The sequence below is a fragment of the Amphibalanus amphitrite genome, unplaced genomic scaffold, assembly GCF_019059575.1.
Source record: "Amphibalanus amphitrite isolate SeventyFive unplaced genomic scaffold, NRLGWU_Aamphi_draft 000306F_arrow, whole genome shotgun sequence".
In the NCBI taxonomy this organism is placed as follows: domain Eukaryota; kingdom Metazoa; phylum Arthropoda; class Thecostraca; order Balanomorpha; family Balanidae; genus Amphibalanus; species Amphibalanus amphitrite.
Window position 1 is genome coordinate 403,756 of NW_024881801.1, and position 27,531 is coordinate 431,286.

The following is a 27,531-nucleotide window of genomic DNA, read 5'->3' on the forward strand; positions in this document are numbered from 1 at the left end:
ATGGAGGTCGCATTCGAATAGAACTTCATGCTAGCCAAATATCAGTCGATAGCACACATGCTTGAAACTGACTTCAAAATATAATCATTTGCAAATGGATGACATTCAATGAACTGTGAGCCATTTTGATAAAGCACACAAACAGAACCTACTATGCATTCACACACTGCTAAAACAGCTGTCTTTCGCGCATCCACGGCAAAATAAATGGACGCCGACCATCCCCGAGTCCTCACTTTCAGCTTCTCCCCTGGGTTCGAGAGATAAGGTCGGGTTTGGTGACTTCCGGCTCAAGTTGAAGTTGACAAAGAATGGTGCCCAGATGGTTCCATTGAGCAAGGGAGCACTTCAGCCCGCTGTTTGTGACCGAACTTTGGAAAAAAGATATGTTAGGAAGCCTATTGGGATTCAGTCTTGCTTTTTATACGCTTGAAACATATTCTTGATATTGTCGAGGACCTTCGATCCGCTTTGCCTTTCTTCTGAAATCTTTTGAGATACAGAAGTCAAATATATCCCTACTTAACATCCATTGTCATTCGGCTATGCGAAAATACGAGAATGGGGACTTGACAGCGCAGGGATGGTCCTCCTTATCAGAAAAATGGGAAAATTAATGGGAAGGCCAGCAGGAGACGGAGGCCGCGGATACTCTCTTATCTGAAAAGACAATGAGGCTGGCATAGCTGCGGTGGAGGGAAAATTAAGTAGCCTTCCGATGTTAACAGTTGAATTAAGGATCAGCTGAAGTTTTCGCGATAGAATCGTGATAATGCTCGCTCTTCTTGGACAGTGGTGGAAAGGTCCATATTGAACCATAATAAATAACTCCATGGAGCATCTACCTATGGTATGATAAAACACTCAATTGAATGCTTTATTTATAACTGTTACGATAACTGAGGTTTGGGCTTTTTGTCTGAAATAAATAAGAACATAACACCGGAAACCATAAAACTAACAAAATACATTCAAAAGTGCTTTCATTGAAAGGGGTAGAAAAGCTAACGGAAAAAGACACAAAAGAGGGCCAAATAAAACAACGACACCCCACGGTAACGCTATTGAGCGGATTTTTCATCACAAAGACAGTGCCCGTTCAACCACCGGGCATCGTCCAGAAATCACCGTCGCCCCACTGACGCGCCTACCGACTGTCATCGCTACCGACGCGGGAGGGGGCCGAGGGGGGTCGGGGGGGGGGGGGGTTACGGCGCCCGAGGGCCGGCGGTGGGCGGCAGTGTTCACCCGGGCACGGTCGGAAGCGCTGCCCCGGTGCTGCAAACAGTGACCTGTGACAGTGCGGGCGTGGGCCGTCGTAGTGGAGTGGTGATACGCGGCGCGGTACAGACGGTAGTCGATGGGGGCCGATCCGGCCATGGGCGCGGAAGAGGTAGGTGTCACCAGAAGATGGATTGAGATAGATGTGAAGGCATGCCAACAGGTTGCAGGACAAGCAGTTGTTGCAATCCACGATGATTTAAATTAGAGTCGCTTTTGTTCCTTGACGTTTTCAAAAAGTATGCAAAATGTCAAATGATCAAAGAAAAGCAACAACGCGAATTGTGTAAACTTTATGATAAATAACCCAGATGTTTAGCATATGAATACCAGACAGCATAATGGATAATGATGAGCCCCAGCGAAGGTCCATCGAAAGTAGTTTGCACTTCGCGCATATTTCATTGAGGGTATTAAATGATGTCACCTGTGCAGGTTACTTGTCATTGAAATTTAATACACGTTTTGTTCCCGACTGAAGCTGACAATATCCGAAGAGCAGCGCCGTAGCTCGTGCGCTTAAACAGCTTATAAGGTGCGACAGAATAATCTACCTAATGCCTCGTTGTAAAAAAGCATTGTAAAATTGACCCACTTAGCATATATTGTTTTCTGCGATAAATTTTCAGGTGTATCGTAACTCGTAAGAACAATTTTATTGCCTTTGCAATTTGCATCCCCTTCAACGAGACGTTTCGAGCGGAAAATCGTGACCTAAGTGATAAAAAATGACTTCAAATTTGGCCTTGACCAGTGACCTGACTGAGTCAGACTTGGACGAATGCGATAAAAATAAAGGGAACTTTAAATCCCTTCCATTGACTATGTACGTGGCGATCGATTGAAAAAAGCCTCAAACTAAGAATTAAGATAACTGAATCCAATTAAAAAAGACTGAAACTAATTGAACATCGTACGTTTGCTTACCTGCCGTGCCACAAAAATAAACAGTGAGTAGACCACATAAAGATGTCATTGCAAAGGCTGGATGACGAAGTTGCGTTATTGTTTGAGCTTGAGTGAGGTTTTACTATGTATACGAGACTACGTGCTGAACAGGAGCGCTAGTGTTTATGGGTTTGACGCATGTTCGACACATGCGTCGTTTTTTTTTTTAATATGTATCTTAATGCAATCAATCGAGCCGGTAGATATAATTTGCCTCAAGTTCTTGCTGTATTAAGAGCGGACTTCCTTATCCGATTAATCGACCTGGAGGGGGGGGGGGGGGCATCTGACGCCTCTCCAGCCGATTTTTTTTTTTGCAAAAAGTCAAGAAGTAAGAACTAATCTTGCGATCGTCTTTAAACTTTCCGCAGCTTCTCCCACATACATTTTACACAGTTTGTAAAATGTCATAGAACATTTAGAGAATTATAATTAATTTTTCGATATCACTTTTTATGTTTTGGTCTAATGTGGCAAAAAAAAAAATCGATTCCATCATAGACGTAGGTATTTTGTAATGAATATACAAGTAAACGCTACTGAAGACATCAAATACCATGCTTCCCAAATTAAATTCTGGGATTTTAAAGAAAATGGTCCTAAATAAAAACTTTTTTAAAGACAAAAAACGCACAAATCCCCATTTTTCTCACAATAAAGGATAAACTATACAAAACCTCAAATCTTCAACTGGTGTGCTAACTGCCAAGTTTTCTCAAGAGTTCTCAAAGTATGACCTCAAAATCAATTTTCTCCTACCTAATATTGTACCCCATTTCGAACATCACTTTTCTGTTTGCTTTAAACGTAGATATATAAAGCAAATGACATCATGGATTTCTGAGTATATTTTCTAGCTCCTGGACACTTCTTCTTTGACTTACCTATGTTCAACTTCAAAATCTGATCTTCCTTGACCTTGACCTAGCCCAGCCTGCAAAATCTGGCCTCAAACGACAGATGAAATGAACTGTCACATCCTAACTCTTGTGTCCAACTGGCTACAGATCAAGCATTTCATGGAGATATTCTTTGGCAAATCGTTACATTGAAATCAGGGATGCGGAGCCGGAGCCGGAGTCGGAGCCGGAGCCGCCGGAGCCGGCATATTTTGCCCGGAGCCGGAGCCGGAGCCGGAGCCGTGAAACAATATAGCCCGGAGCCGGAGCCGGAGCCGGAGCCGCCAAAAAAGGGGGCGACTCCGGCTCCTTTTTATTTTTTGAAGAGGAAAAAAAATAATTGACCTAGTTCGGTTTGACAGTACAAGGCAAAACATATGGTACTTACGTCATGGGCCATCAAATGAATGAAAAAATCCGAATATCCCCAGTATCCCACAGTACGCAAACAACTTCCTGTTTGCTCTCCCCCCCCCCCCACGTCTACTGCATCCCCAGAACATGAGGACCAGTCATCAGGTGACGGCCATTGTTTTCAAACCAGTGCAGTGGACTGCGACTCCCAGCACTAGAGGTGGCAAAAGATGAAAATTTTGGGAACCAGACTCGAACCAGACCCGACTGGACATTTCTGGAACCAGTCGGACCCGGTCTTAGTTGGAATCGGAACCAGTTGGACCCGTTCCCCATGCAAACTACTTGTAGGTATCATCAGTTGGATCATATAAAACAGCCTATTTCCCACTGGGAATATTCGTGAGCTACTGTGTGCAAAGAAACATTCACTTAATTCACTTCATATTTTGCAATAATGTGTAGTGTGCATTGTGCAAGATGTAGTATAGTTTATGGTAGGACCCGGTTGGACCCGTCATAAAATTTCCAGGAACCGGTCTGGACCCATATGGGTCCAGACTGGTTCTTTGGACCGGGTCCTCGGGTCCACATTTTGCCACCTCTACCCAGCACCGTCTCATCCCACACACCCCCCACCCCTCACCCCCCAATGCAGCCGAGACGGGTGTCAGCTTACGATGGTTCACTGAACTCCGATTCGCGGCGACTGCGTTTCCAATGCCATCGCTTCCTAGCCCTTTGTTCTGCCAGTTCTCTCCGAGGTGCGTTTGCGCGGGGACGCGGTGAGCCGGTCATGGCAAAGAGTAACGCGTATAACCAATCCAATTTTTCTTCCACCCGTATTTAATTGATTGCGTAGGGGATGTACTGAGTCGGAGCCGGAGCCGCCGGAGCCGGAGCCGCCGGAGCCGGACCATTTTACTCGGAGCCGGAGCCGGAGCCGGAGCCGCCATAACATTTCACCCGGAGCCGGAGCCGGAGCCGGAGCCGATTTTTTTCTCCGGAGCCGGAGCCGGAGCCGGAGCCGTCTGAAATTTCCACGGCTCCGCATCCCTGATTGAAATACAGAGTGTAACTGTTAAAAGCTATCTTTACGACGTCATTATCATCACCATTTGTTACAATTACGATCTCTCGCCTCTGTTGCGCCTTGCAATCCAATTAAGCTAATGCCACAAATGGCTGTGGTGGCAGTTTCGGCATTTGGACCTGCTGACCTCTGCCGCCGTCAGCCAAACAGTGCCGTCCGGTGGCCATGTAGTCAGAGTTCAGTGTCGCCACGCCGTTCAGCAGATTTACGGTCAACCTCAGACCGATGGTACGAGTTGGAGACGCTCCTCCCGACTACATATATTTAACACACCGGTCACCCGTCCGCCCCACTGACCACAGAAAACGGCACTGCTCAACTTTTTTGAACTCGTCAACTTACGCTGACGTTTATTTCTATTTTTATATTTAAATTATATATTACAGCCCCATATGTTTAAACGCGGGGCTGTAACGAGATCATTTCTTTCGACAATGTCATCTATCAGATGATAGACAGGCACTAAAAAGTTGTTACTTCCAATTACCTGCAAAAGCAAAATGCTGATACGTTTATCCGGCCCGTGAACATAAGTAACAACTCAAAAAGCTGATTAAAAGATAAAACATTTTTGTTAACCGACGCGACATTTGATTATTGTATCTATTCAACCTACAATGCCTGGTATCGCACCAACTAACTGGCTCAAAGTAAATGGGAAAAAAGATTAGTTATAGGATGAGAAGGAGAGATGAGAGAATGAAGGAAGAGGGAAGCAAGAGAGAGAGAGAGAGAGAGAGAGAGAGAGAGAGAGAGAGAGAGAGAGAGAGGGGAGAGAGAGAGAGAGAGAGAGAGAGAGAGAGAGAGAGAGAGAGAGAGAGAGAGAGAGAGAGAGAGAGAGAGAGAGAGAGAGAGAGAGAGAGAGGGAGAGAGAGAGTGCAGCAAGACAGGTTTTAAGAAATGTTACGTTGATTTTAGGTTAAATAAAACAACAAGTTTGACATTTTTTCAATTTGGAACCAGCCCGATTTAAGAAGAATCAAAGAATGGTTGTAATTATGTGCCCGTCTTATAAATCTGCACGACGTACTGAAAGCTGTTGATGCCTTCTTCTTGTTACGAATGGTCTGTGGTTTTCGGATTCGGGCGGTGGAACTCGCTGACCCTTTCCTTCGACTACGACTGTGCAAAATGCCATTAGACCCGGCGAGGTTATAAGCTGTTTTAACCCGGCACTTGCTGGGGTATTTCGCCACCCACCGTTTGCTGGGGGGGGGGGGGCGTTAAACGCCCCCAGCCGATAACTCGAGAACCAATAAGCGCAGCGAAACGCACGAGACGGCAAACGAAAGAACGCGACGAGACGCTTCAGATGAATGCTTTAAAGTTGAATTTTGAGGTCACAGGTCGGGTCAAGGTCAGGTCAAACACCTGAAATCGGGCTTTCAGTATGACTTCAGGACTTCGCAATGGGCGCCTCTCGTCATAAACTCTGTCAAAACGGTGCACAATCCATCATATAAGGCCTACAAGAGTGTGCTCCATGTAGGGGTCAGTCAAGCAAAGGTCAGGGTCAAGGTCAGGTCAACCGGGTAGGCACATATCCCCGAAAATCGAAACTGATATTCGCAGCCTGTGACACATGTTTTAGGGGTAATTTAGGGCGTAGAACACTATGGTGATATTCATTTTATCATATGTGTACGTGTTTGGCTAAAAAAGTTCAATTTAAGAACTGCATGTATCATGGTCGTGAAGTAGTCACGACAAATTGCCAAGATTCAGTTCAAGATTTTGGAAAATGCGGAACGATAATCAATAATCGAAGATAGCCATTATATTTTTTACGGTATTGGCAGTCTAATGGCGTTTACGGCATGTCTGTGTGTCTATTTTGTGATTTTATATGATTTTTTGAACATATGCCGTTTCTGGTGGAAAACTCAGAAATCATGACGTCACTAAAACCTCGATATCTCAAAAGTTTTCCGACCGATTTTTTTGAAACTTTGTCACAATAAACTTCAATCAATTCCCTACAGGTACCCAAAATTTGGCGCGCCTGCGGCGCGCCGTTTTTATGCTATGGCTCGGCGAAAAAAGTGGGGGCGTTTAACGCCCCCCCCCCAGCAACTCGCGGGTTAAGTAATCAACACAGGAAAGTACCAAAAGCGATGGATCTTAGCGTGTCGTGACCTTAATCGATTACCGACGCTCACGATACTGCACAACTGACCAAAATACCACAGATTTCGCCGAAAAGTAGTGGTCAATGCTATAAGCTGAACGGGGAACTTAATAATTATCTTCTGAGTCATTGCATAGCAATATTTATTTTTCAATTATTTTTGCTTCGAGTTTGAAGCATAATTGCATTGCAGACTAGAAAAACGAAATTGTGTCGCAAAAACACTTAATCTTTATTTTTTGGGTGAAGTGTGACGTGTGTGTTCGGACCTCGCCTCAAAATAGGCAAGTTATCTTATGCAATGTTTCATATAATCTATACGTACAGATAAGATGCAATTGCATGCTACTATAGAGGACGGGCAGGCTTTGCTGACACTACCAGAAGCTGCCCTGGCAGCAGATCTACACCAGGCATCCGAACTAGCCCTGGGACATGGCACAGACACAACACGCTTTTTGTTCCCCGAATAATATGCGCGCTGTGTGCCGCACGCGGGACACAAGATACACAAACATCAGTGGTTTAACGGGGTTAGTAGGTCCAAAGCTCGCCGGCTGTGTATGTTTGTATGTGTATGAGTGGGATGGGAGCTGCATGGAGGGATGAATAATGAGACATTTCTGAGTTATATCGACACTTTGGCTCCCAAGAAAACGCAATAAAATAGCAATAATTGTGATGGAAAAGAAATAAGTTTTCTGGCTTACTAGTTCAGGCCACTCAACTAAACTCATGTTTCTCTGACGTAATTACGCATAGCTGTACACAAATTTATACATTGAAGACCTTTTCAGGTGCCTCCTGGTTTCTAAACTGAAAATTCATGCAAAAAAAAATACTTCGCATATGTGTTTTTAAAGCGACTTCGTAGCTATAAACCCATCAGAAAGAAACCAGAATCAGAGCAGGAAAAGTGACCCTGAGCACGCTGAGTGCGTGTGATGCGGCACACACTACCCACGCAGGCAAACGCCTTCCGTGACTAACAGACACATCTATGAAAATGGTATGCAACTACACGATTGCTTCGCAGGTTCTGGCTGCTATAGAAATATGCCATTAGAGATGCTGTTATGCCGAGGCAATCAGAACATTTGACCCATATTCTCCTAGGCCCAAAATACCGTTGACACCCGTCTTGTCATCCTAATTATAAAAGCTTGCGTGTTTCTCTAAGACCATACTTTAGCAGATGGTAGGTACTAGGTAGACAAACAATCGAAGCAAACGATCATCTAAAGTGAAAACGTGTGCCGGGGCCAGGCTTGCTTTAGTAGTTAGTACCAACAGAAAAGCCACCCGTAGAGCTACCCTTGAATAACATCCAGTGGCAGAATGAACCGTCATCCACCTCACGTTACAGGGTGATGATCTGGGTGATGAGAGCTATATCGAGGTTGAGCAGGTGGTTGTTACCGAGGTGACCACAGAAACCTGGTCCGAAATAGACACGGCACAGGTCAGAGTGCAAGAATGCCGCTCGGGGATGACCAGTCCGCCGGGTCTTTAGCTTCACTGTATAATTGGCGAATGATTTATTGCCGGATGTATGATAGGCAATATTGTAATAAGCATGCTGCTTTTATGCTTTTGCATCAATGGGGCACTGGCACTGCATGCTACAAGATATTGATATAAATGTTTGAAGATGGCGAATGAAAAAGTCGCTGAGAAGTGAGAACCATCCGTTGTCAATGGATGTCAATGGATACGAGTACTTTTTATGAATCTTCTCTTATCTTTAGAAGATCTTCCAACGTAGGGTACACGCTAAGTTAAGTCTAGGCAACTTTTCAATTAGGTACCATACCAATACCTACTACATTTCACCTAATATTTTCAGCGTCTCTCACCTTTCCTTCTCCTCGTCTCTCTCTCTCTCCCTCTCTCTCTCTCTCTCTCTCTCTCTCTCTCTCTCTCTCTCTCTCTCTCTCCTCAGTCACCTCCATTCGTCACTCTCTCGTTGCCCACGTTGTCCGCCCCGACCTTCGCTAACAATGTCCCGTATGATGGCTCGGACAGCCGCGGAAATGCTGCTGTAGACAATTAGCGGCGCTATCCGGATCCGGAACGATCACGCCTCGTCTTACCTTCCCTCCCTTCTTATCGGTCTTTTCGGAGAATCTGGCACCTCCTGCTTTCTGTCTGTCACAAATCCTCACCCAAAGAAACAGTCCGAGTGAGAGATCCATTAGTCCCACATCGTCTCTCCCTTTCCTCCTTCTCTTTTTCTTTCTTCTCTCTTTCTCTCTCTCTCTCTCTCTCTCTCTCTCTCTCTCTCTCTCTCTCTCTCTCTCTCTCTCTCTCTCTCTCTCGTCCTCTCGGTGACACGGTCCAGACCTGTCCGCGTTTTTCGAGCTCAGTCTCGCCTCGATCCGGCCCGCCGCGGAGGCTGCAGGCGCTGACTTCCTCATCGCTGAGCGCGTCACGAATCAATCGATCGTTGAAAGTCTTCATCAGCCTGCCCACCAATCGAAGTCAGTGACAAATGTTCCACTGAGGGGGCCATATATAATCATACCGACTGACTGTGGCCCGCCCCGAGCGGTCTATCGGCAGTCTTTTCTGACTGGGCCATACAGACCAGCGTACAATGGATGGATATCAAAAAGCATAATGGATGTGTGGTGTATTTGTGGCGACTTTGCATAATATGTTTGGATTGTGTTTGTATGTATGCGTGCAGCGGACAACATTTGCAAAGAATAACTGTTTGCTGTGAATAAAATTTCCAGGAGCCCCGGGAGGTTTATAATCATACAAGTTATACCGTATAACACTATACATACATACGAGTAAACAGTTTGCATGCTCGTGATGCTGAGCCATCTGAACGCTGACACGATTGCCTAACAACCAATGACCACGAAACACAACTAACCGATCGCATTGCACGACAAGCACAAACTGTGAATATGTCGCAACGGCTAACATGTAACCGGGCACATGGAGTACCAGGCTGCTAGTACTTGCATAATATAACAAGAAAATAATACACCGCGTTTTTCAAGACTGCGATTTTCCAATTTATCTTACATTTTCTCCACAGCTCCATATATCTTTGTTATAACTTTCATGCGATTGCTTACATTCGCACATAACATTCCGATTTTGCCTTGACATCCAATCCACACACATGCGTGCGATAACTGTTACCAAACGCTCATTCCTAACACTCCCGTCGGACTGCTGACCTGCAATGACTTGCCGTGACCTATCGTGACCTCTGTCCCTGGCCTCTGTTCCCCGCAGTTACAGCTAACCGGCAGGGACGCCATCCCTGAGGAGGACAGCTCACCCGTGGATGTCGCCGACGGGTTCACTGACCTCCCTCTCACGGTAAGAACTGGCCTGCTGTCGGTGACCCAATACATGTCTAATAATGACCTACGTAATTGCAAGGTCCATTTTCCTGATTATTTCAACTAACTATAATGATAATCGCTCTTACGTACATTGCATAGCCCATGTTCATTTGCGAGTACCTACAGCTTTCTAGCAGTGATGTCTCTGGGAAACTAACAATGCATACTGGAAGATTTGACATTGCAATAACCGAGCTGTTTGCTAAAACGAAACATTATTCTGATGCATGCACATTTTGCACAATGTACCATTGCATCTATAAACATGGGAAAATATATCAAGGATATGCAGGTAATGAGGTGTATGTCTTTTTACCGTGATGCAAGATTCCATGCTAGTCACCCACCTTTCATGCTCCAATTTCATTTATCGGCCGGCACAGCTGGAACATTCGATAACAAAATCGATAACAAAGCGATCTGGGAACATCAGGTGCTCCACGTGCATGCTATCCAGCCCGGATTAATCGCATTTATGCCCCAGGAGAATGGAGCCAGCGGGGGCGCCGGAGGCGGCGGCGGCGAAGCCGGCGACGACGGACAAAAACGTGAAAGATGGGGCAACCGAGTGGAGTTCCTGCTGTCCTGCATCGCCATGTCGGTGGGACTGGGCAACGTGTGGAGATTTCCGTTCACCGCCTACGAGAACGGCGGCGGCGCCTTCCTGATACCCTACATCATAGTGTTGTTATCTATTGGTGAGTGGTCTGATGGATCGGTCGCTCTTTGGTCCATCAGTGTGATGACGTGTGGTCGCTCCTGGGATTTCAGCGAATCAATGGGACGGGGTATGAGGCGCTTCCTGAAATATGTCCAGCTATTTCTCACATGAATTTAAAATGGTAACGGTACTTATGGCGTTATTTTAGGAGCGTAACAAAGGGCAGATATTTGAGATAAAGTGAGGAAGCACAACTGCAATGTCTTATCCTATGCGTAGGACGATGATATGCTTCAGGGAGTGACGCAGTGGTTTGCTGAGCCTCTGCCAGCACCGTGACAGTACCTACGTCTGTGTCGTGAACAGGTAAACCGTTGTACTACATGGAGTTGGCCATGGGACAGTTCTCGTCTCACGGCAGTGTTCGAGTCTGGAGTGTGGTTCCGGCCTTCAGAGGTGAGCTGTTCATAACATTGGGTCGTTCGGATGTCCTTTCGGTTTTTAAGTAACTGATAGTGAGAACGGAGCTAGTTAATGTCATGTTGTAGTTAAATGCCATGCTCTGTTCTCTATAGTGTGATCCACAATAATTTGCATTCAACTACACCGAATTTGTATCGCTGTTTGTAGAAATTGTTGATGTCTTTCAGGAAAAATCAATAAATATCCCAATTACGAATACCAAATGACTTCTTATCATACCAAACCGGACATTATGAAACTAAAAGACATGACGAGAAGAACAGCACACCATGAGCGAGTAAATTCACGACGCCATTTTACCCAAAGTTAATCTTTCGAGCCACGTTTGCATCGGCAAATCAATATTGTTTAGTGGTGTTGTCAATTAGGCTTTCCCGCAGAGTTAAACGGTCCACTAATAACATTGATTTGCCGGGCCCACTCTGTTCAACAATTTGACCTACGTCGAGCAGACGGCCATATTTTAACATCTACTGCCCAACTTTCTCAATCTGTCAGCCAGACACGTCCATTTCTACAGGGCCAGCTTTTTCACCCGATGGCGTCCAGACATTTCTTCCACTAAATGTTGGCTCTTGACATCTCCCATCTACCGTTGTCTCTTTGAAGCAAGCCCCCAAATATCTCAGCAGAGACATCGGGCGGCAGGCAGCGCGTAACAGCCAAACGAGTGTCACGTGACCGACCCCTGTGCTGTGACGTCATCAGGAGCGGCAGGAGCGGCGGCTTGCGGAGGCGGCGGACGGCGCAGCTGCGGCCGGGGCAATATGCCCGGCTCGGATATACGGGGAGGGGGTGGGCGGCGCCGGTGGCCCAGCGCGCCGCCCGGCCAGCCACAGGCGGCTCGGGTCGATCGCCGAGGGCGCTCAGCCTCGGGCGTCGAACAACACATCACAGAAAATGCCGCCGCAGCCGGCGCCGCGTTGCTGCCGCGGCGTTTGGGAGCAATCGGCGGCGGTGGAGAGGACCGTCCAGCCGGCCGGCCGATCGGACCGAGCTGATCAACGCTGAGCCAGACTGATGACCCGGCGCTTTGAAGGCACAGCGGCCATCAACAGACGGAAGTTGACGATAAGCGGCAGAGCCGGCCACTGCTTATCGACGGTGGAGATATGCAGTTGAGCGTACAAACGCTAATGAGCGTGACACACTGCTGCAGTTAACTGGAACCTGGGGCCGATTCGAGATGGCGCACTAGGAAGCTAGTAAGACTAGGCGGCCAAGTGACACTTGAATGTAGTGACACTAAGCGGTATTTTACACCAATCGGCTAGTGGCTCAGCGCGAACCGAAATCGCATAGTGACGCTTGAAATCAAGTGTCACTAGGGCCTTAGTGCGCCAACGCGAATCGGTCCCTGGATATGCATATCTGTCGACCGCCAACAGAGTTCGAACATACGAGAGAAACATTCCGTCTGCGGAAGGATGAAACACAGACGATGGTTCAGAAATGACCAAAAAAGGGGATCAAACTATGGCCCAGATGGAGTTGAAACACGATCCAGACCCGTTCTGACAAACGAGACCCGTTCTGAAACCGCCGGACCGCCGTGCCTGTGGCCAGGTCTGTTTATAAACGTCCATCAGTTGCGCCATCCGAGACATATTGGGGCGACACGCAGCGGCGCCGTGAACATGTCATACAGTGCCAGATTGAGACGGCACGACTAAACCGAGCACTGAGTAACGTGTCTGCTCTGGCACGGCAACTGGGGCGAGCTGTCGGTGACACGTCAAACACTGGAAAATCGGCCGGAGTGGGGAGCTGCGCGGTCCCGGATGACGCAGGGTACCTATGACGCAAAGGAGTGGGTGAGAAGAGTGGCGTGCGTTGATCCAGCAAACCGTTTATCGGTCAAAGAGAGACGGGTGACGTCTAGCCCGCGCTCTGGTGGGGGGGGGGGGGGGCTATTTTTTGCCCCCTCCTCCAGATTTTTCGATATGTCTCCAGAACCGCTGCGCCGATCGTCACCAAACTTACAGTACCCTCCCGGGCATCAATTTTACACATTGTGACCCAACATTTTTCCAAAGGCTATGATAGATTGGCCGCCAATGACGTCAGAGTGACGTCATGTTCTACCGTTTTCGACCCAAAAAAGGTTTCGTGGGAAGAGATATCAGTTCTTGAAGATTTTTTTTTTAAGAGAAGAGATTTTTTAAGACAATAAGGTGTAGAATTACCAGGGCTACACAACTGCTATCTCGGAATTTTTTATTGTTTTCAATTTTAACCCGCAAAAATAAAAAAGTAATTTTTTGAATATAATTGCCCAAAAAATCCAAAAAAATCGCTTTTCGAAAAAAAACGGAATATATGTGATAGCCCTTACTAACTTCTAGTCACATACCAAATTTCAGATCGATACCTTTTTTTCGGCCAGGTTATAGCGAAAAAACTGTTCAAAATGAATGACGTCAAATTTTTAAACTCAATTTTAGCAATTCTAGACCACGTAGCGCAAAACAAAGACCACCATTAGACTGGCCGTGACGAGCTGCATCGAATCAATGCCCATTTTATGCAAAAATATCAACTATGAAATTTGAACTTTTTGACCTGACTTTGACCTGACCTCCACCAGGAAGTGACCTATACCGTTCCTGATGGTCTTATAACCAACAACATTGAGTTTGAAATGAAAAATTGGCCATAAAACATGCATTACACAGCCCTAGGTAAAATTGGGTTCATGTGCTACTGCTGACCCTTAGTGACCTGACCTTTGACCTGACCTGGTACTATCAGTGACCTCTAATAGCAACATATGTACTAGGCAACTGACGCCCTATCGCTGATTTTCGATAAAATCCGTTTTGCTCGATGTTATAGCGCATTCCCCTAGAAGACCCGTGACCAGCAAAACACTTTATCTTTGACCTGACCTGTGACGTCCTCGGTGACCCCGAGGTCGATAAATTGGATTTCCGTCGACAAATTTGACAGGGCTTTCGAACACCGTGTGAATTTTACGAATCCTTCCAGTGGTTTCCGAGATACGAGGGGAGGAGGCTAAAAATACCCCCCCCCCCCACCGGTCGCGTTATAAACAGACCCCACCAGCGCGCGGGCTAGGGGAAGGATTCCGCCAGAAGCTGATCAAAGCAAAAGGCAGTCTTATCTTTTTCAATACACACTTTATATCTCCCTTCCATACCTATTGATGACCTTTGGTGACCCGACCTTTAACTTAACTAGAAATGACAGGCTCTTTATTTAAAATGATCTTTTCAAAGACTTCTCGCAGCATTTCTCCGTTTGTCGCTATACATAGCCCTCGCCCTGGCATCGGATCACGATCCGAGTAAGGGGAGGGTGAAAACGCCGCGCCTCGATGTGTTACGTTCGGATCAACGCCCCAGCGCGGGGGTTAAGGGAGCGGATTTCAGTAATGGGGCACCCAAACATAAAGAGTTCATTGCGAAGCATGAAAAACCAATGCATCACTCGTGAGAGATACTCAGAAAAGATATAACCCCTTATATAATCGAATGACTGGAGATGGTTTGGCGAACTTTTTATGCGGGAAACCCAACGACATACATAATGTATAACAACGTGCCCTGGTCTGCCCACGTTCTAGAGCTCTCCAGAGCGCCGCTATACCCGAGCGTTCTAGTCTAAATATTTATGTTACGCGCGTATTATCTCCGTATGCCCTCAAAGAAGCCGCAGGCTGCAGCTCCGGAACGCAGCAGCCTTTTCGCTCAGAATCGCTAGGAGCAGATATGTGATGACTGATCTGGTTATCTGAGACCTAAAGTGCCGACGGCGGGGTTAACGAGAATAGAGTGAGTGGCGAGGGCTTCCCACGCAAAGCGCACCATAGTCACCGTGAAACAAGCCAGAATAGCATGGTCTGTCATATCCCATACGCTACACCATTCATATCCAGCACTCATTCAAATGACTATACAAATGTGTGACGCTTTATTTAGCCTGTCGTGACGACATGAATCATTTATGAGCAGCGGATGTTGTTGAGCCTATTCTAAGCTTCATTTAATTACGGCTTCCTGAGGCAGTTGAGGAGACAACAATCATTTTGAGTTTTGACCTTCAGAGACCTCACGAAAGACCACAGAGAGTGAACTCAGATTTGTTTGCTAACTATCTCAGCACCCGGGAGGGTCCCCGGTAATGTTACTTACGTTGGCACCTGCCGCTCTTGCCCTGTTCGCTCAGGTCTTACTCAATTCATCTCAAGCTCACAGAGGTAAGAAGTTCATATCATTTGACGAAGTATCATGAAGGTTGTGTTGTAGGTTCGAAGTCTTGTGACCAGTTATATACCCGGTACCTGGGGTAATGTCTTAAAGTTATTTTTGGGAGATCCTTATTTTGGCCACGCTCCTGTGGGGAAAAGATACCTAGTATTAAAAAAGTTGAAAATACAAAAAGCCGGCAAAGCATCGTGCCCGGCATTAAAGCAAAGCATATCAAAGACTGTCTGGGCGCATTCGTTTCAAAAGTCATTCATGTCTTCTATACCGCAAAGGAAAGGGTACTGTCAATGGAAAATACTGAGAGTATAATGCAAAGTCTAGAAAGCGTAAAAATACGGCATAAGACGTAATAAAATTGTAAACAATATAGCCGAAGCCGCCAGCGCAATCGGCAGTCAGGCCTCAAGATACCAAGGAAGCGACGCATCCACCGCAAGCGGTCATCTCATCTGTCTCCACCCCAGGGACGGGCAAGATCAGGCAGCGGCCTCGCCCTCAGGGACCAGACACATCAGGCCAGAGTTTCCCCAGGGATCATAAGGGGGAGCGGCCAAACGCGCCCATCGAGCCTCAGCTGCTGGTCGAGCGTGTCGGCTGATCACAGCGCTGGGCTGCTCAGCACAAATCAGCGCTGGTTTGCATGTTAGCCAGCAAGGGCAGGACCAGCAGCCGCTCGAAGTACAAAACCAGCGCCCGTGCGCATTCAGCCAGTAGCACGGCACCAGCAGTACAGGATCGGCAGCCTCGCAGCTCGAAATCGAACCAGATCTCGCTCGCAGCACAGACCAGCAGGACCAGATCTCCATAAAGTAGCAGCGCCCGTTCGCAATCAGCCAGCAGGGCAGGACCGGCAACCTCGCAGCTCGGACCAGAGCTCGCCGCAGCTCGGATCAAAATCTCGCCAGTGACCGCCGCCAGCGGAGCGATCTTTCCTCAGCATATTTGATCAACACACCCGGTCCGACCGAGCGGCGACAGATAATCGATCTGCAACCCAAGCAGGGGGCTCGTTTGCGCCCGCGGCGGCGTCGCGTCGCCCGCGCCTTGTTTTTGTCCGGCGTCCGTCGGTACTGCTGCCAGCCATATCCAGAGGACAGACCGACGGAGACAGTGGTGACGTTAGCAGCATTGTCTCGGCGGAGAGATGTTGTGTAGGAAGATGGACTTGTCACTTGTGTTATGGTTCGGAATTGATGCTCATGCAAAGCCAAAAGTTACTTACATAATTATCCCGCTCATTCTGATTTTCAGAAACAAACGCCCAAAATTGTTGATGTGTTGGTTTTAGAAATGCATCCGAATTCGTTCATCTAATAGGTATCTCGACTGTGCGGTTCAAGGTTAGCGAATTCGGCCCAAAATTTGGTTGTCCGACAATTTTTGTATGCTTGGGTAACGCACAACACACAATGAAATAGCTCCGATTTACAACATGCCGCACCGCCCTACGAAGCATGCAGATACAGTCGGCTCGCCGAGGGTGATGCTCCCGACACAACTTACAAGTTATGAGTCACAGCCTTTTCTAACATTTTCCATTCTGCGGCAGGTGTGGGGTACGGTCAGATGATCGCGACATCGGCGGTCGTCTCCTACTACGTGGCGCTGATGGCGCTCACCGTGTTCTACTTTTTCGCCTCGTTCTCGTCGGTATTGCCGTGGATGGTGTGCGACCCGAGCTGGGCCGACCTGACGCGCTGTGTCGACCCCACCACCAACCTGTCCCAGCTCACCAGCAACGACACCATGGGATCCACCGAAATGTACTTCCAGTGAGTGAACCACACCATGGGATCCACCGAAATGTACTTCCAGTGAGTGCTGCAGGGGCGGAGCGCTGCGCTGGGTTCCGTTGCTGGAAATCTGCGTTAATGTATACAAACTACTTTGGCGTATACAACTGCGGTTCCTACTTTTCACTTGATCGAAGTCCAATGTCTATTTATAGTTATTCGTATGTTGAGCAGGCTTACACATCTTCCTACTTGACCTATCCGCCTGAATGTCAAATGTTCCGAACCGTTTCAGGGTGTGTGATAAATGCACCGTCGTAAGCCTAAGTCAGGAATTTCGCAATGGAATGCCGAAGTTAAGGAAACAAGGCCTGCGACACTGAAGTTGAATAGTTCTCGTTGATAGGTTCCGGTAAAGACAAATCGGTGTCATTGTTGTCACCGTTTCAGTGGTGCGCAACAGCATTTAGTAGGGTATACAAGAAGTTTGCATCAGCCAAATGAAAACCGTTTACTGAGGGATATCGTTTAATGAGCTACATATGTAAATGTCAATTCGCCCTTCTCTATTACATGCCTGCTGCCCGCTGGTTGCTGAAAACCAGCTGCGAGCTGCGAGCGAAGAGCGATTTGTTACACAACCAGTTAGTGGTACCCGAATACCCTTCAACAAGTAGGGGTCTGAGCTCAGCAGGCGACCTCCCTATTCTCCTTCACAGGTTCAACGTTCTGAAGGAGGTGCCAAACATCGACAACGGCATCGGCGCGCCCGACTGGCGTCTCACCCTGTGTCTACTGCTGTCTTGGGTCATCCTGTTTCTGACGCTGGTCAAAGGCGTCCAGAGCTCCGGCAAAGTCGCCTACTTCACAGGTTAGTTGGAGTTCAACTTCTGTGGTGGGGGTGTGGAAAGGAAGTTGTGAAATCATAACAGCCGTGATCAATGTTAGGAACACGCATCACATCAGCCAAATGATCGTTGTTATCACCGGTAAGAATATGATTACACAATACAGATCCTCGCTCAGCAGCCAACAAACTGCAAGGCAATGTCACAACACAGCTAAGCGTCAACAGTTAAGCCGTGTCAACAGCGCTTCGTCGCGCGTTCGCCGGTTTAACAAACCCGGCGGCCTCTGCCGCTCCATTAGTGCCGCGTCAGCAGTGCCGCTGAACCCAGTCAAAACAAGTGTCAGCGACGCCTCACAGTCGCCACGGCGCTAAACATGCCGACACAGCCGGCCCGTCAGCGGCCATCCGTCAGAGCTCGCCTCTCCGACGACCCCCGGTCGGCCGGCGACATATGAGACGGGTCAGTTCCGCACCCCCCCCCCATCCGTAACACCCCCGGGTCGGGTCGCGGGGGGCGACCGTCCGCTCCCGTCGGCTCGTCGGTCGATGACGGGCGGCCGCCGGTCCGAAGCGCGCTTTCGATGGTAGTGCGTCGCAGCCGACGTGCCGTTGCGTCGTTGTTATAACGCCGGGCGCGATGGACGGGTTACGCAAGACGCAGTTGGAGGGCGCGAGCCGGGATGGGTGGACCAGGCAAGACGCAGTTGCAGAAAGTGAGACGTTTATGGCTCTGCAGTGTCAGTGTGGCGGTCAAGGCCGCCGGTGAGCGAGTAGGGTTACGCAATCGGTACTCCATGACTGAGTTGGGAGTGGTGTCACGGGACGCAGGAGTGGTGTTTAATTAGAAGGGAACATGAAGCTGCTACCTTACTCGCTATTGGCGAATTAACGAAAACTCCGAACGGAAGTTCACAAATTCGGGGCCCATTCACAGCGGGACAGAACGCGCGCGTAAATATGTATTTGAGAGAAACTTTCCCGACAAACGAGACGAATTGAATGCGGTTGAGGGGCGAATCAGAAGTCAGCTCAAAGTCGAAATCAAGTTGAGGCCATTCATAAATACCTCCACATTGCATCGCCGCCTGGTCAGATGTCACCTATAGGTAGAGGTTAGAAGAGTTTATCAGCACCGCAGGGCGCAGGTCACCACTGCCGGCTAGAGGTTAGACTGAGTTCGCCACCTGCCGCTTAGTCAGACTGAGGTCAATGCCATCGGACATAAGTCAGACGAGGTCTCTATCGTCGGAGAGGTCAGATATCCTATCAATTGAGGTCAGATGAAGTCACTGCCTCTGCGTAGAAATCAGTCACCTCATCAGTCAAGGTTAACCGATGTCATCACTCACCAGCCCTTAGTAGAATACATACGTCATTGAGGTCAGACTGAGGTCACCGTCGTCGGATAGAGTTCAGACGTCCCACTAACTGAGGTCAGACGTCCCACTAATTGAGGTCAGACGTCTCCCTAATTGAGGTCAGACTGGGTCACCGGCGCCGCCGGCCGTGACCGTCCCAGTGATGGACGCCGACGACCAGCGGTGATGAGCTCCGATGGCCCGTCCACGGAGATGGCTCGATCGTCGCCGGCCGAGGCGCGCCATCGTACAGGAGAGGGTGTTACCTCAGAGACAGGCACGCAGACACGGCACTTCGGGGTCACGGAACGGTGTCAATCGGCTGGAACAGCTGCTTTACACAGGACCAGATTTGGTGTAGGAGCGAGATAAAACAAACGTTAGTAGGCCTTTGAAGTGCTGGTTTACTGGGTCATGTTCTCACTTCCTCGACTTGTCTTTCTCTCCCTCACTCTCTCAGCTTCTCTCTCTCTCTCTCTCTCTCTCTCTCTCTCTCTCTCTCTCTCTCTCCCCCTCTCTCCCTCTCTCTCTCTCTCTCTCTCTCTCTCTCTCTCTCTCTCTCCCTCTAACACTAATCTCTACGTCTACCCTCCCTTCCACAGCCATCTTCCCGTACGTGGTACTGTTTACCCTACTGATCAGAGGAGTGACGCTACCGGGCGCTTACGACGGCATCATCTTCTACCTGAAACCTACCTGGAGCGAACTACTCAACCCAAAGGTGAGAATTCGCTAGAGAGCAGGCGTTCTGCGAATAAGTTTTTGGCGGACTATGATGCTAACGATAGATTTGGGCTTAAGATTATATATTTGCAAGAGATTGTATCCAGTACCTATGCGATTCGACATCAATAAAGTTATAGTGGGGTGTGATTACGCACCTAAATTATGTTAGAGGAACGATAAAATCACATCCAACCACTAGAACATTCCGAATGCTCTAAAGTTTTCAAAAGCACAGTGAATTCTAGGGCTGTAAATTTGACGGTCTGTCTGGATCCTCCAGTGTCTAGCCCTACTCAGTATGATTCAGTCACAAATCTGCCAAGCCACATCGATTGAGTGTGAACCAATGCTCATCTTCATTCATCGGGCGTCCTTTCTTGCAGGGACTTTGGCCCCATAAATTTTGTATCTAGCAGAGTGCTGCAATATATGCATGTAGGCAGAGTGACCGTTGACGACGTACCTATTATGTACTTGCATTCTTCCACTCACAAATAAATTTATTGTAAATGACATTTTAAATTACGTATGAATACGAGGCATTGGCGGTTTTCATCACTGACCTTTGCAGGTATATGTGCGCCATTAGTCGCAGGTGCGCCATAAGTCTGTAAATAAAGGGTTGTTGCTTCTTAGACAAGGAGAATATCTCTCACAAAATGTGCGTAATCATAGACCTCTGTATACATGCAATGCTGCAATAGTTCTCTGTGGAAGGTATCTCACATTCGCCGGTGCCATTTCAGGTATGGTACGCCGCCGTCACTCAGTCGTTTTTCTCGCTGTCTGTGGGCTTTGGTTCGCTGATCATGTACTCCAGCTACAACGACTTCGAAGACCCCGTCGCCAGGTGGGTGTTACCGAATAGTGCTGCCATTGTCTCTGCTGGTTCCTGCGTCCTTCCTCCGCCGTGCTTATACCGTGGATAAAGTCAAACTGTTCACAGCTGTAGTAAATGAATTATTTATTTTAGCGTTTCTACTATACGCCTACGTATCGCATACGGAGCGCTTCTCCGAACTACATATATCCAGAACTAGAAATAAATAACTTTCACTCATGAATTCCTGGGATTCCTGGCAGGCTTTGAGTTCTCGACCGACTCCGTGGCAACTGTGCCCACTTCTTTATGACATGGGTCGCGAAAACCAGCCGGTGTCAGCTCTCCACATTTCAACTTTTATCCCCCAGATTAAGAACAGAAATAGCGGCGACAAAACTTGGTTTCAAAGCGCCGTCTGCCAAAAGAGCTCCTCCACATAGCATGAATGTTTAATATCGAAGTCCTTTGTCTTCAAAACGTACTACATCTCGATGGTTAAATGAATAAGCCCAGACAGTGTCAGGGCCACTGCTAGTTTCAAATGACATATGACAAAGTTGAGCGTGTGGTGGATGATGCATGTAGTTTTTATTGGTTCCACTAAATGACATAATGGTGAAGGCAAGTTTTGCCTACAACTATCAGTGACCAAAACCTTATGAAGTTGTTTCATATTTCCATGACTGATCCACAGAGACGCAGCCATCATCAGCGTGGCCGACATGTTGACCTCGCTGCTGGCCGGGTTCGTCATATTCGGCATCCTGGGTAACCTGGCTCACGAGCTGGACACCACGGTGGACCAGGTCATCAAGGGCGGCGGCACGTCGCTGGCCTTTGTCTCGTACCCGCAGGCGCTGGCCAACTTCCCCGGGGTGCCGCAGGTCAGTGATGGGGGTCGTCAGGTCAGGGCAGGTTAGGTCACGCACGGGAAGATGAATATCAAAATACTAACAACAATGTGCTTACAGGGTTCATGGTAGCTCTTGGTTTTCACTGGGCTCGATCTTTCGGGTAGTTTTTAGTTATGAAACTCTGCTGAATAATCGTGGAATCAGCCATCCCCTAGTAGACCCGCTGACCCCGTACCCCTATCGTCTCTCCTTGCAGCTGTTTGCCGTCCTGTTCTTCCTCATGTTGTTCACGCTGGGTGTGGGCTCGGCCACCGCCCTTACCGGCTGCGTCATCACCATCATCCGGGAGGACTTTCCGCGCATCCAGCAATGGCAGGCGGCCGGCATCGTCTCCGTCCTCGGCTTCCTCCTGGGACTCATCTACGTCACACCGGTACGTGTGACGTCACTCAATGTCACCCTTTTGACCCCTACGAACTCTAAGGACGCTCTGACTTCCTCAACGCTGCCCGCTCGGGATAGTTTGACAGTCGATCCGGGATTTGTCTGCGGTATCGGTGTGTGCGGCCGGATATCACCACGGCCGCGGTGCAGTCGGTCGGCGCAGAGCTGATATTCGGAGCACGTCATCAATAACCTACCGTTCTCCTTATGAGAACCTCCCGAATGAGTGATGACTGGTATTGCCCGGGTCGGCACTGACGGCCCGCAATGGCAGGCGGTCGGCCCATGGTGCCAGTAGCACACGGGCCGGAACGCCGCCAAATGGTAGACCCCGCTCATTGATAGTATAATTGACATGTAAAGTGCACGAATAACTTATTGATCAGGACGTCAAATGATTTCTCATGGCCCGGCCGGCTATATTACAAAACTTAAAGGTACACTTACCTATAACCTGGCCAATGGCCATGTAGTGTATCATGAGCTAGTTATATAACTCGGTATCTATATTTCAGGGCGGTCAGTTCATTCTGAACCTGGTAGACCACTTTGGTGGAGGTTTCATCATCTTTATCCTGGCCACGCTCGAGGTGGTCGCTATCCAGTGGGTTTACGGCATCAAAAACTTTAGCGACGACCTGGAGTTTATGATCGGCACGCGGCCCAACTACTACTGGAAGTTCTGTTGGGCAGTGTTCATCCCGCTGGCTCTCATGGCCATCTTCATCTACGCCGTGGTCACCATGAAGCCGCTGACGTACGGCAAGATCGGATACCCAAACAGCGCAATGAGTAAGTGCAGGCGACACAATTTTGTCCGGCCTCGGCCACACTGAGTTGATAAGAACTTATGAAAGACATTCTCAATGATACTGATGTGAAATTAACGATCTAATCCCTTTTGGGGAGTAATGATGGCTAAAAGCTGGAGGCATCGAATACGTGGTCGTGCAAGGAATATAACGAACTAAAATGTTTCACAGATCACAGCAAGGCTTTTGTTCGTTTACTTGCTGCACGTTACGGCAGCAACTCGAGTAGCTTTTTGTGACTTGCTCTCTATATATAATCTGCCGAGTAAAAGGGCACTGGATAACGAGCAGCTACAGTCCCGACTTTATGGCGGTAAAAACAACCGGGACAGCTGTACTATCAGCCTGATTCCGAGCGGCCCTATTGATTGAAAGCTTCGATCTCTGGCTGGTGAACGAGAAATAACCAGGCCTTGAGGATAATAGATATGGATTTATCTGTCTGTCTACCACCAGAGGTGAAACATAGTCGACAGAGTCCTCATAAGCCAGAAAAGCTATCTCAGAGTCTAAATATTTCAAATCAACGGAAAATGATAATTGACATGTGTTGTCATCGCAGATGATTGGGTTGATCTGTCGTCAGAATAGTCACGGCGTCTAACCCAATAGTTTCAATGTCCATACCCAGCTGTTTACCCTGGCCGTATCTGTGTTCCAGTCTGCGGATGGGTACTGATCAGTGATCTACCAAAACCTTCGCTCTGTCCCACAGTCTGCGGTTGGGTTCTGATCACCGTCGCCCTTCTTACGGTACCCGTATGTTTCGTGTATGAAGTCTACAACGCCAAAGGAAGGACGCTTCTGGAGGTGAGACATAGATGAACTTACTATAAATATTCTATATGAATGTGAGCGCAACCGATCAACTTCTCGTTGTTTTCCTGCGAGATATGGTATTGAAGATTTGGATCACTCTTATTAAACTAACAGGTTAAAATGATGTCTATAAAATAACACAATGCATATCTAGCTTAAATCCTTGTTAAAAACGTAAGGTTTCTCTTTCGTCTTCGTTTGATAGCCCACAGACGCAACACTCTGTGTAGATGCCGCGATATCGATGACGCCATAAGTTGATGACGTCATCGGTCGGCAGCGATAAATCGCCATCGGCGGCGGCGCGCTGCCGGCTCTCCGCGCCGATTGATTTGTTCCCATGCCGTGCTGACGGCACTGATACCGACTCGGTGACTCTCAGCACTTTTGCACAATCTGACTCAGATTTGCCAATATCTATCGGATTTGCGGGGGGCTTTTCGCGCCATTGTTGTCCACAGATCCTATTCAAGGCTGCGATACGTGCTTTCCGGGACGGTCTAGGAAGGTCCATCCGGTGGCATTGCACGTCCGTCGTTTGCTCTGCGGCGGAAGTCTGCAGCTGGCCAAGATGTTTGCCTTTCAAATTGGCTCTTGTCTTCAGAAAAGCAATCAACGTTGACCCACAGATCCGATGCTGTCTCTGTCGTATGGCTTCATCTACAGATTAGCTGCTGCTTTGGTCTCTTTTATAGGGGAGAAAAACCCCAGTACGTCTTTTGTCCCTACTCTCCTCTCTTCTCTCCGTCATGTTCTCTCCCTCTTCTCCGTTAACTGTTCTCCTTTTTCACTGCCAGGGTCTCCCGGTCGAGTAAAAAGATACTGAACAAAAATATGCGAAAATAAAAAGGGAATATCAAACGATTTTTATGCTGCGCTGAGCCATCGGCTTTCCCTTGTGTGTTCAAGATACCAGTTTTCACCGCCTGGCGCTGACGAATGCCAGTTTCAGAATCCACCGATAGATGGCACTGGCGACTAGCGCCTGATTCATGCTGTGCCGCAACACACTGTACACCGCCGCACGTTGTATCGTTACCGCATAATGAGTACGGCACTGATTTTAAAAGTTTTTTTGGATAGAATCGATATGAAAGCATTGGCGATAACTTATCGGTGATCTTTTACGGCAAAAGTAAAGACCATTTTGTTGTTTTGCGTACCGTACCGCTTACGCGTACCGTTGACAAACTGTCTGACAATAATCTTCAAAGCCCCAATTAACCACTAGTCAGGTTAGGATTTCATTTATTGCGAACTTATGTATCAAAATTAAATGGGAACTTTTCTCGACTACCCCCCCCCCCCGTATTTCACTTCGTGTCACCAGGCGGTCAGGTCCGCCGGTGCACTCCCACTGACAGGCACAGCGGCACGGTACGCCCTGCCGGTCCCAGGCACGTCCAGGGGCCTTGGGGCGGGCTTGTCCGGGTCCATATTATGTCGGCTGGTCGTGGCCGGTGTCTCAGAACACCACATGGTCCCGGCCGTTTGGCATTGGGAGGCTGGGTTCTCCAATAGGTACTTTATTGGAGGTGAAATTGGTTCTAACGATATCAGAAAATGCTGGACATGGAAAGCCACTGTTACTGAATAAGATTGTACAGCGTATATTTCAATTATGAAATAAATCTGATCGAATGTTTGAATGCACGGATTGGCAGAGCGACTGAGCCAAAGCTAAGCAGAGCTTGTTGTGGAGTCCCCATCAGACCTATCCGTCTTATCGAACAATGCCGGGCAATTGGAAGGTTGACTCGGATGGCAAAGTTTAGCTTTCCCATCAAAGCCGGACACGTACTGTCATAGACGATTCGCTTATTGTCCTTGTGAGTCCAGAATTCATTACAACTTCCTCTAGCAAAGGCCGGAGCTCGATGAACTACCGTCACGCCCGCTGCTAAGAAGTCCAGCCGTTCCGGCTCTAATGAAGACAGTTGTTGAGACTGGGGTGTCATAGCTTGTTTGTAGAGCTCTCCGAGGAAGTCTCGGCTAACAGAGAGCGCCAGTCAACTTAATACCAGACTCCTCTGAGATCCAGCGGGATTTACGAAAGACGCTCACCGAAACGGTGGCATTGCGTAGAGGGAAGAACAACATGAGAGTCGAGTAAGGGACGCACTAATTAGCCAAACTTATAGCCCTCACGCATTCCTGCTGAGATTTACTTGTTGACTTGTCCGTAACGATCAAACACCGCTGGTACTGGAGATTGGTCCGCAGTGTCACAATGCTCATCAGCAAAAATATGGCGCTCCTTTACGAGAACGTGACATTCGTCGTACTGAGCCAAGTCCGTCCTTGTTCTTTGTATTTTTTTTTCTTGTCCGCCGCCCAGATCAATGACGACCTTCTCCATTTTCTGCAGCGCGTACGGTCGACGTTCCAGCCGGCGGCCGACTGGGGCCCGGCGGAAAACGAGCAACGCAAAGAGTGGCTGCAGGCCACCGGCCGAAAGGACCCACTGGCCGGCCGGGAGTCGCACCGGCGGCCGCGGCCGCCGCTCCAGCCGCGCCGCCCCAGTTACCGGCGCACGGTATCGGGCGAGGGCCGCGCCGCGTACCGCCGCACCGTCTCCGGCGGGCACACGTTCCAGCGCACCATGTCATCGACGGGCCGCACCTACAGGCGTACCGTGTCGCACGCGCCGCCGTCCCTGGAGCAGCGACAGCAGCGCCGCCACACGGAGCTGGCCAGAAGGCACAGTGCGCCGCGTCCGCCGACAGACGGCGCCAGCCGCGACACCAGTGTGTGATGTCGGCGATCATGGGACGCGTACTTTGTGAGACACGAACTTGGCGAGATGAGAAAACCGCGATAGGGGTGTCTCATGAAATGATGAGAGTGTTGGGGTCGATTTTTCTCAGAATATTTCATGTGTAGATTTGATGCGACGAAGTGTCCAATAGACCAGCTTGTTACTGATTATACGAGGCCCGATAGATTTCAGCGGAATAGCCGGGCTCTGAATATGTAGTGTTCTAGCCTAGGACTACAACGCGTAACGATGTATGTTATTGTTGAGCGTGCGATCGTGCCCTCAAACTCCTAACAGATCACGTGAGCAATAACGCATTCCTGCATGTGCACGGGTGATGTGCAGAACTGCCTCTCAAATCGAGATATGTTCACTGAACGGTAGAGAAGTGAAGAAATTCGACGACCCGTGTCGAGTGCGGACTCAGGCGAGCCGTTTTGTCGTCGCTCAATGTGCACTCGAGCGTTTGTCACAGCCGGGACTGTGGAACAGATTGAAGATTCTCGGGTGCGCGAGTTTTTCATACCGGATAGCGCGTCTGTGAGCTGCGTGAGTGAGAGCGAGCAATCATGTCGAAAGTAGACACTCTCGATCGAATTTAACCTCTAAACAAACGCATGTGTCAAGACGTTACTCTGTGATGTCTGTGGGGTATTTTTAAGTAAATGCAATAAATGACTAAAAATTTAACCACTTGTCCCTGAAATTCCACCCCGAGGAGAGCCTGGCCAATTATTTCATTGAATCCAGACATTGATAAGAGACAAAGATTTTAGCTATCATTCGGAGGATATGATTGGTACAGTTGAATAGAAAAAATAGACCGCAGAGTTGAACACAAAATCGATTTAAGAACGCTTCATTCAATTTCATCCGCATAAAAGACATAAATTTGACATAAATAATTGGC

The 27,531-nt window shown here is 48.3% G+C and overlaps 1 protein-coding gene across 2 annotated transcripts; it reads left to right on the forward strand.

The window, feature by feature from the left end:
• Positions 1 to 1,215: 1,215 nt before the first annotated feature.
• LOC122388059 (sodium-dependent nutrient amino acid transporter 1-like) lies at positions 1,216 to 27,311 on the forward strand. 2 transcript variants are annotated; one of them, XM_043378838.1, is made up of 14 exons: positions 1,216 to 1,393; positions 8,070 to 8,165; positions 9,959 to 10,045; positions 10,556 to 10,769; positions 11,099 to 11,188; positions 16,994 to 17,216; positions 17,897 to 18,048; positions 19,988 to 20,106; positions 20,858 to 20,961; positions 21,629 to 21,818; positions 22,045 to 22,221; positions 22,748 to 23,024; positions 23,760 to 23,854; positions 26,232 to 27,311. In XM_043378838.1, exons 1-14 carry the CDS (start codon positions 1,361 to 1,363, stop codon positions 26,616 to 26,618), a joined length of 2,244 nt encoding a protein of 747 aa, XP_043234773.1. In that variant the 5' UTR covers positions 1,216 to 1,360; the 3' UTR covers positions 26,619 to 27,311. The 2 variants fall into 2 exon arrangements, with proteins under 2 accessions (XP_043234773.1, XP_043234774.1); XM_043378839.1 differs by lacking the exon at positions 8,070 to 8,165 and having other exon boundaries at positions 1,245 to 1,393.
• Positions 27,312 to 27,531: the final 220 nt, after the last annotated feature.

Excerpts from the sequence above, each read along its gene's own strand:
- LOC122388059 (XM_043378838.1), top strand. The coding sequence starts at position 1,361 with ATGGGGGCCGATCCGGCCATGGGCGCGGAAGAG. Across the intron at positions 10,046-10,555 it reads TCACTGACCTCCCTCTCACG|GAGAATGGAGCCAGCGGGGG; the intron begins GTAAGAACTGGC and ends TTTATGCCCCAG. Across the intron at positions 20,107-20,857 it reads GCGAACTACTCAACCCAAAG|GTATGGTACGCCGCCGTCAC; the intron begins GTGAGAATTCGC and ends GTGCCATTTCAG.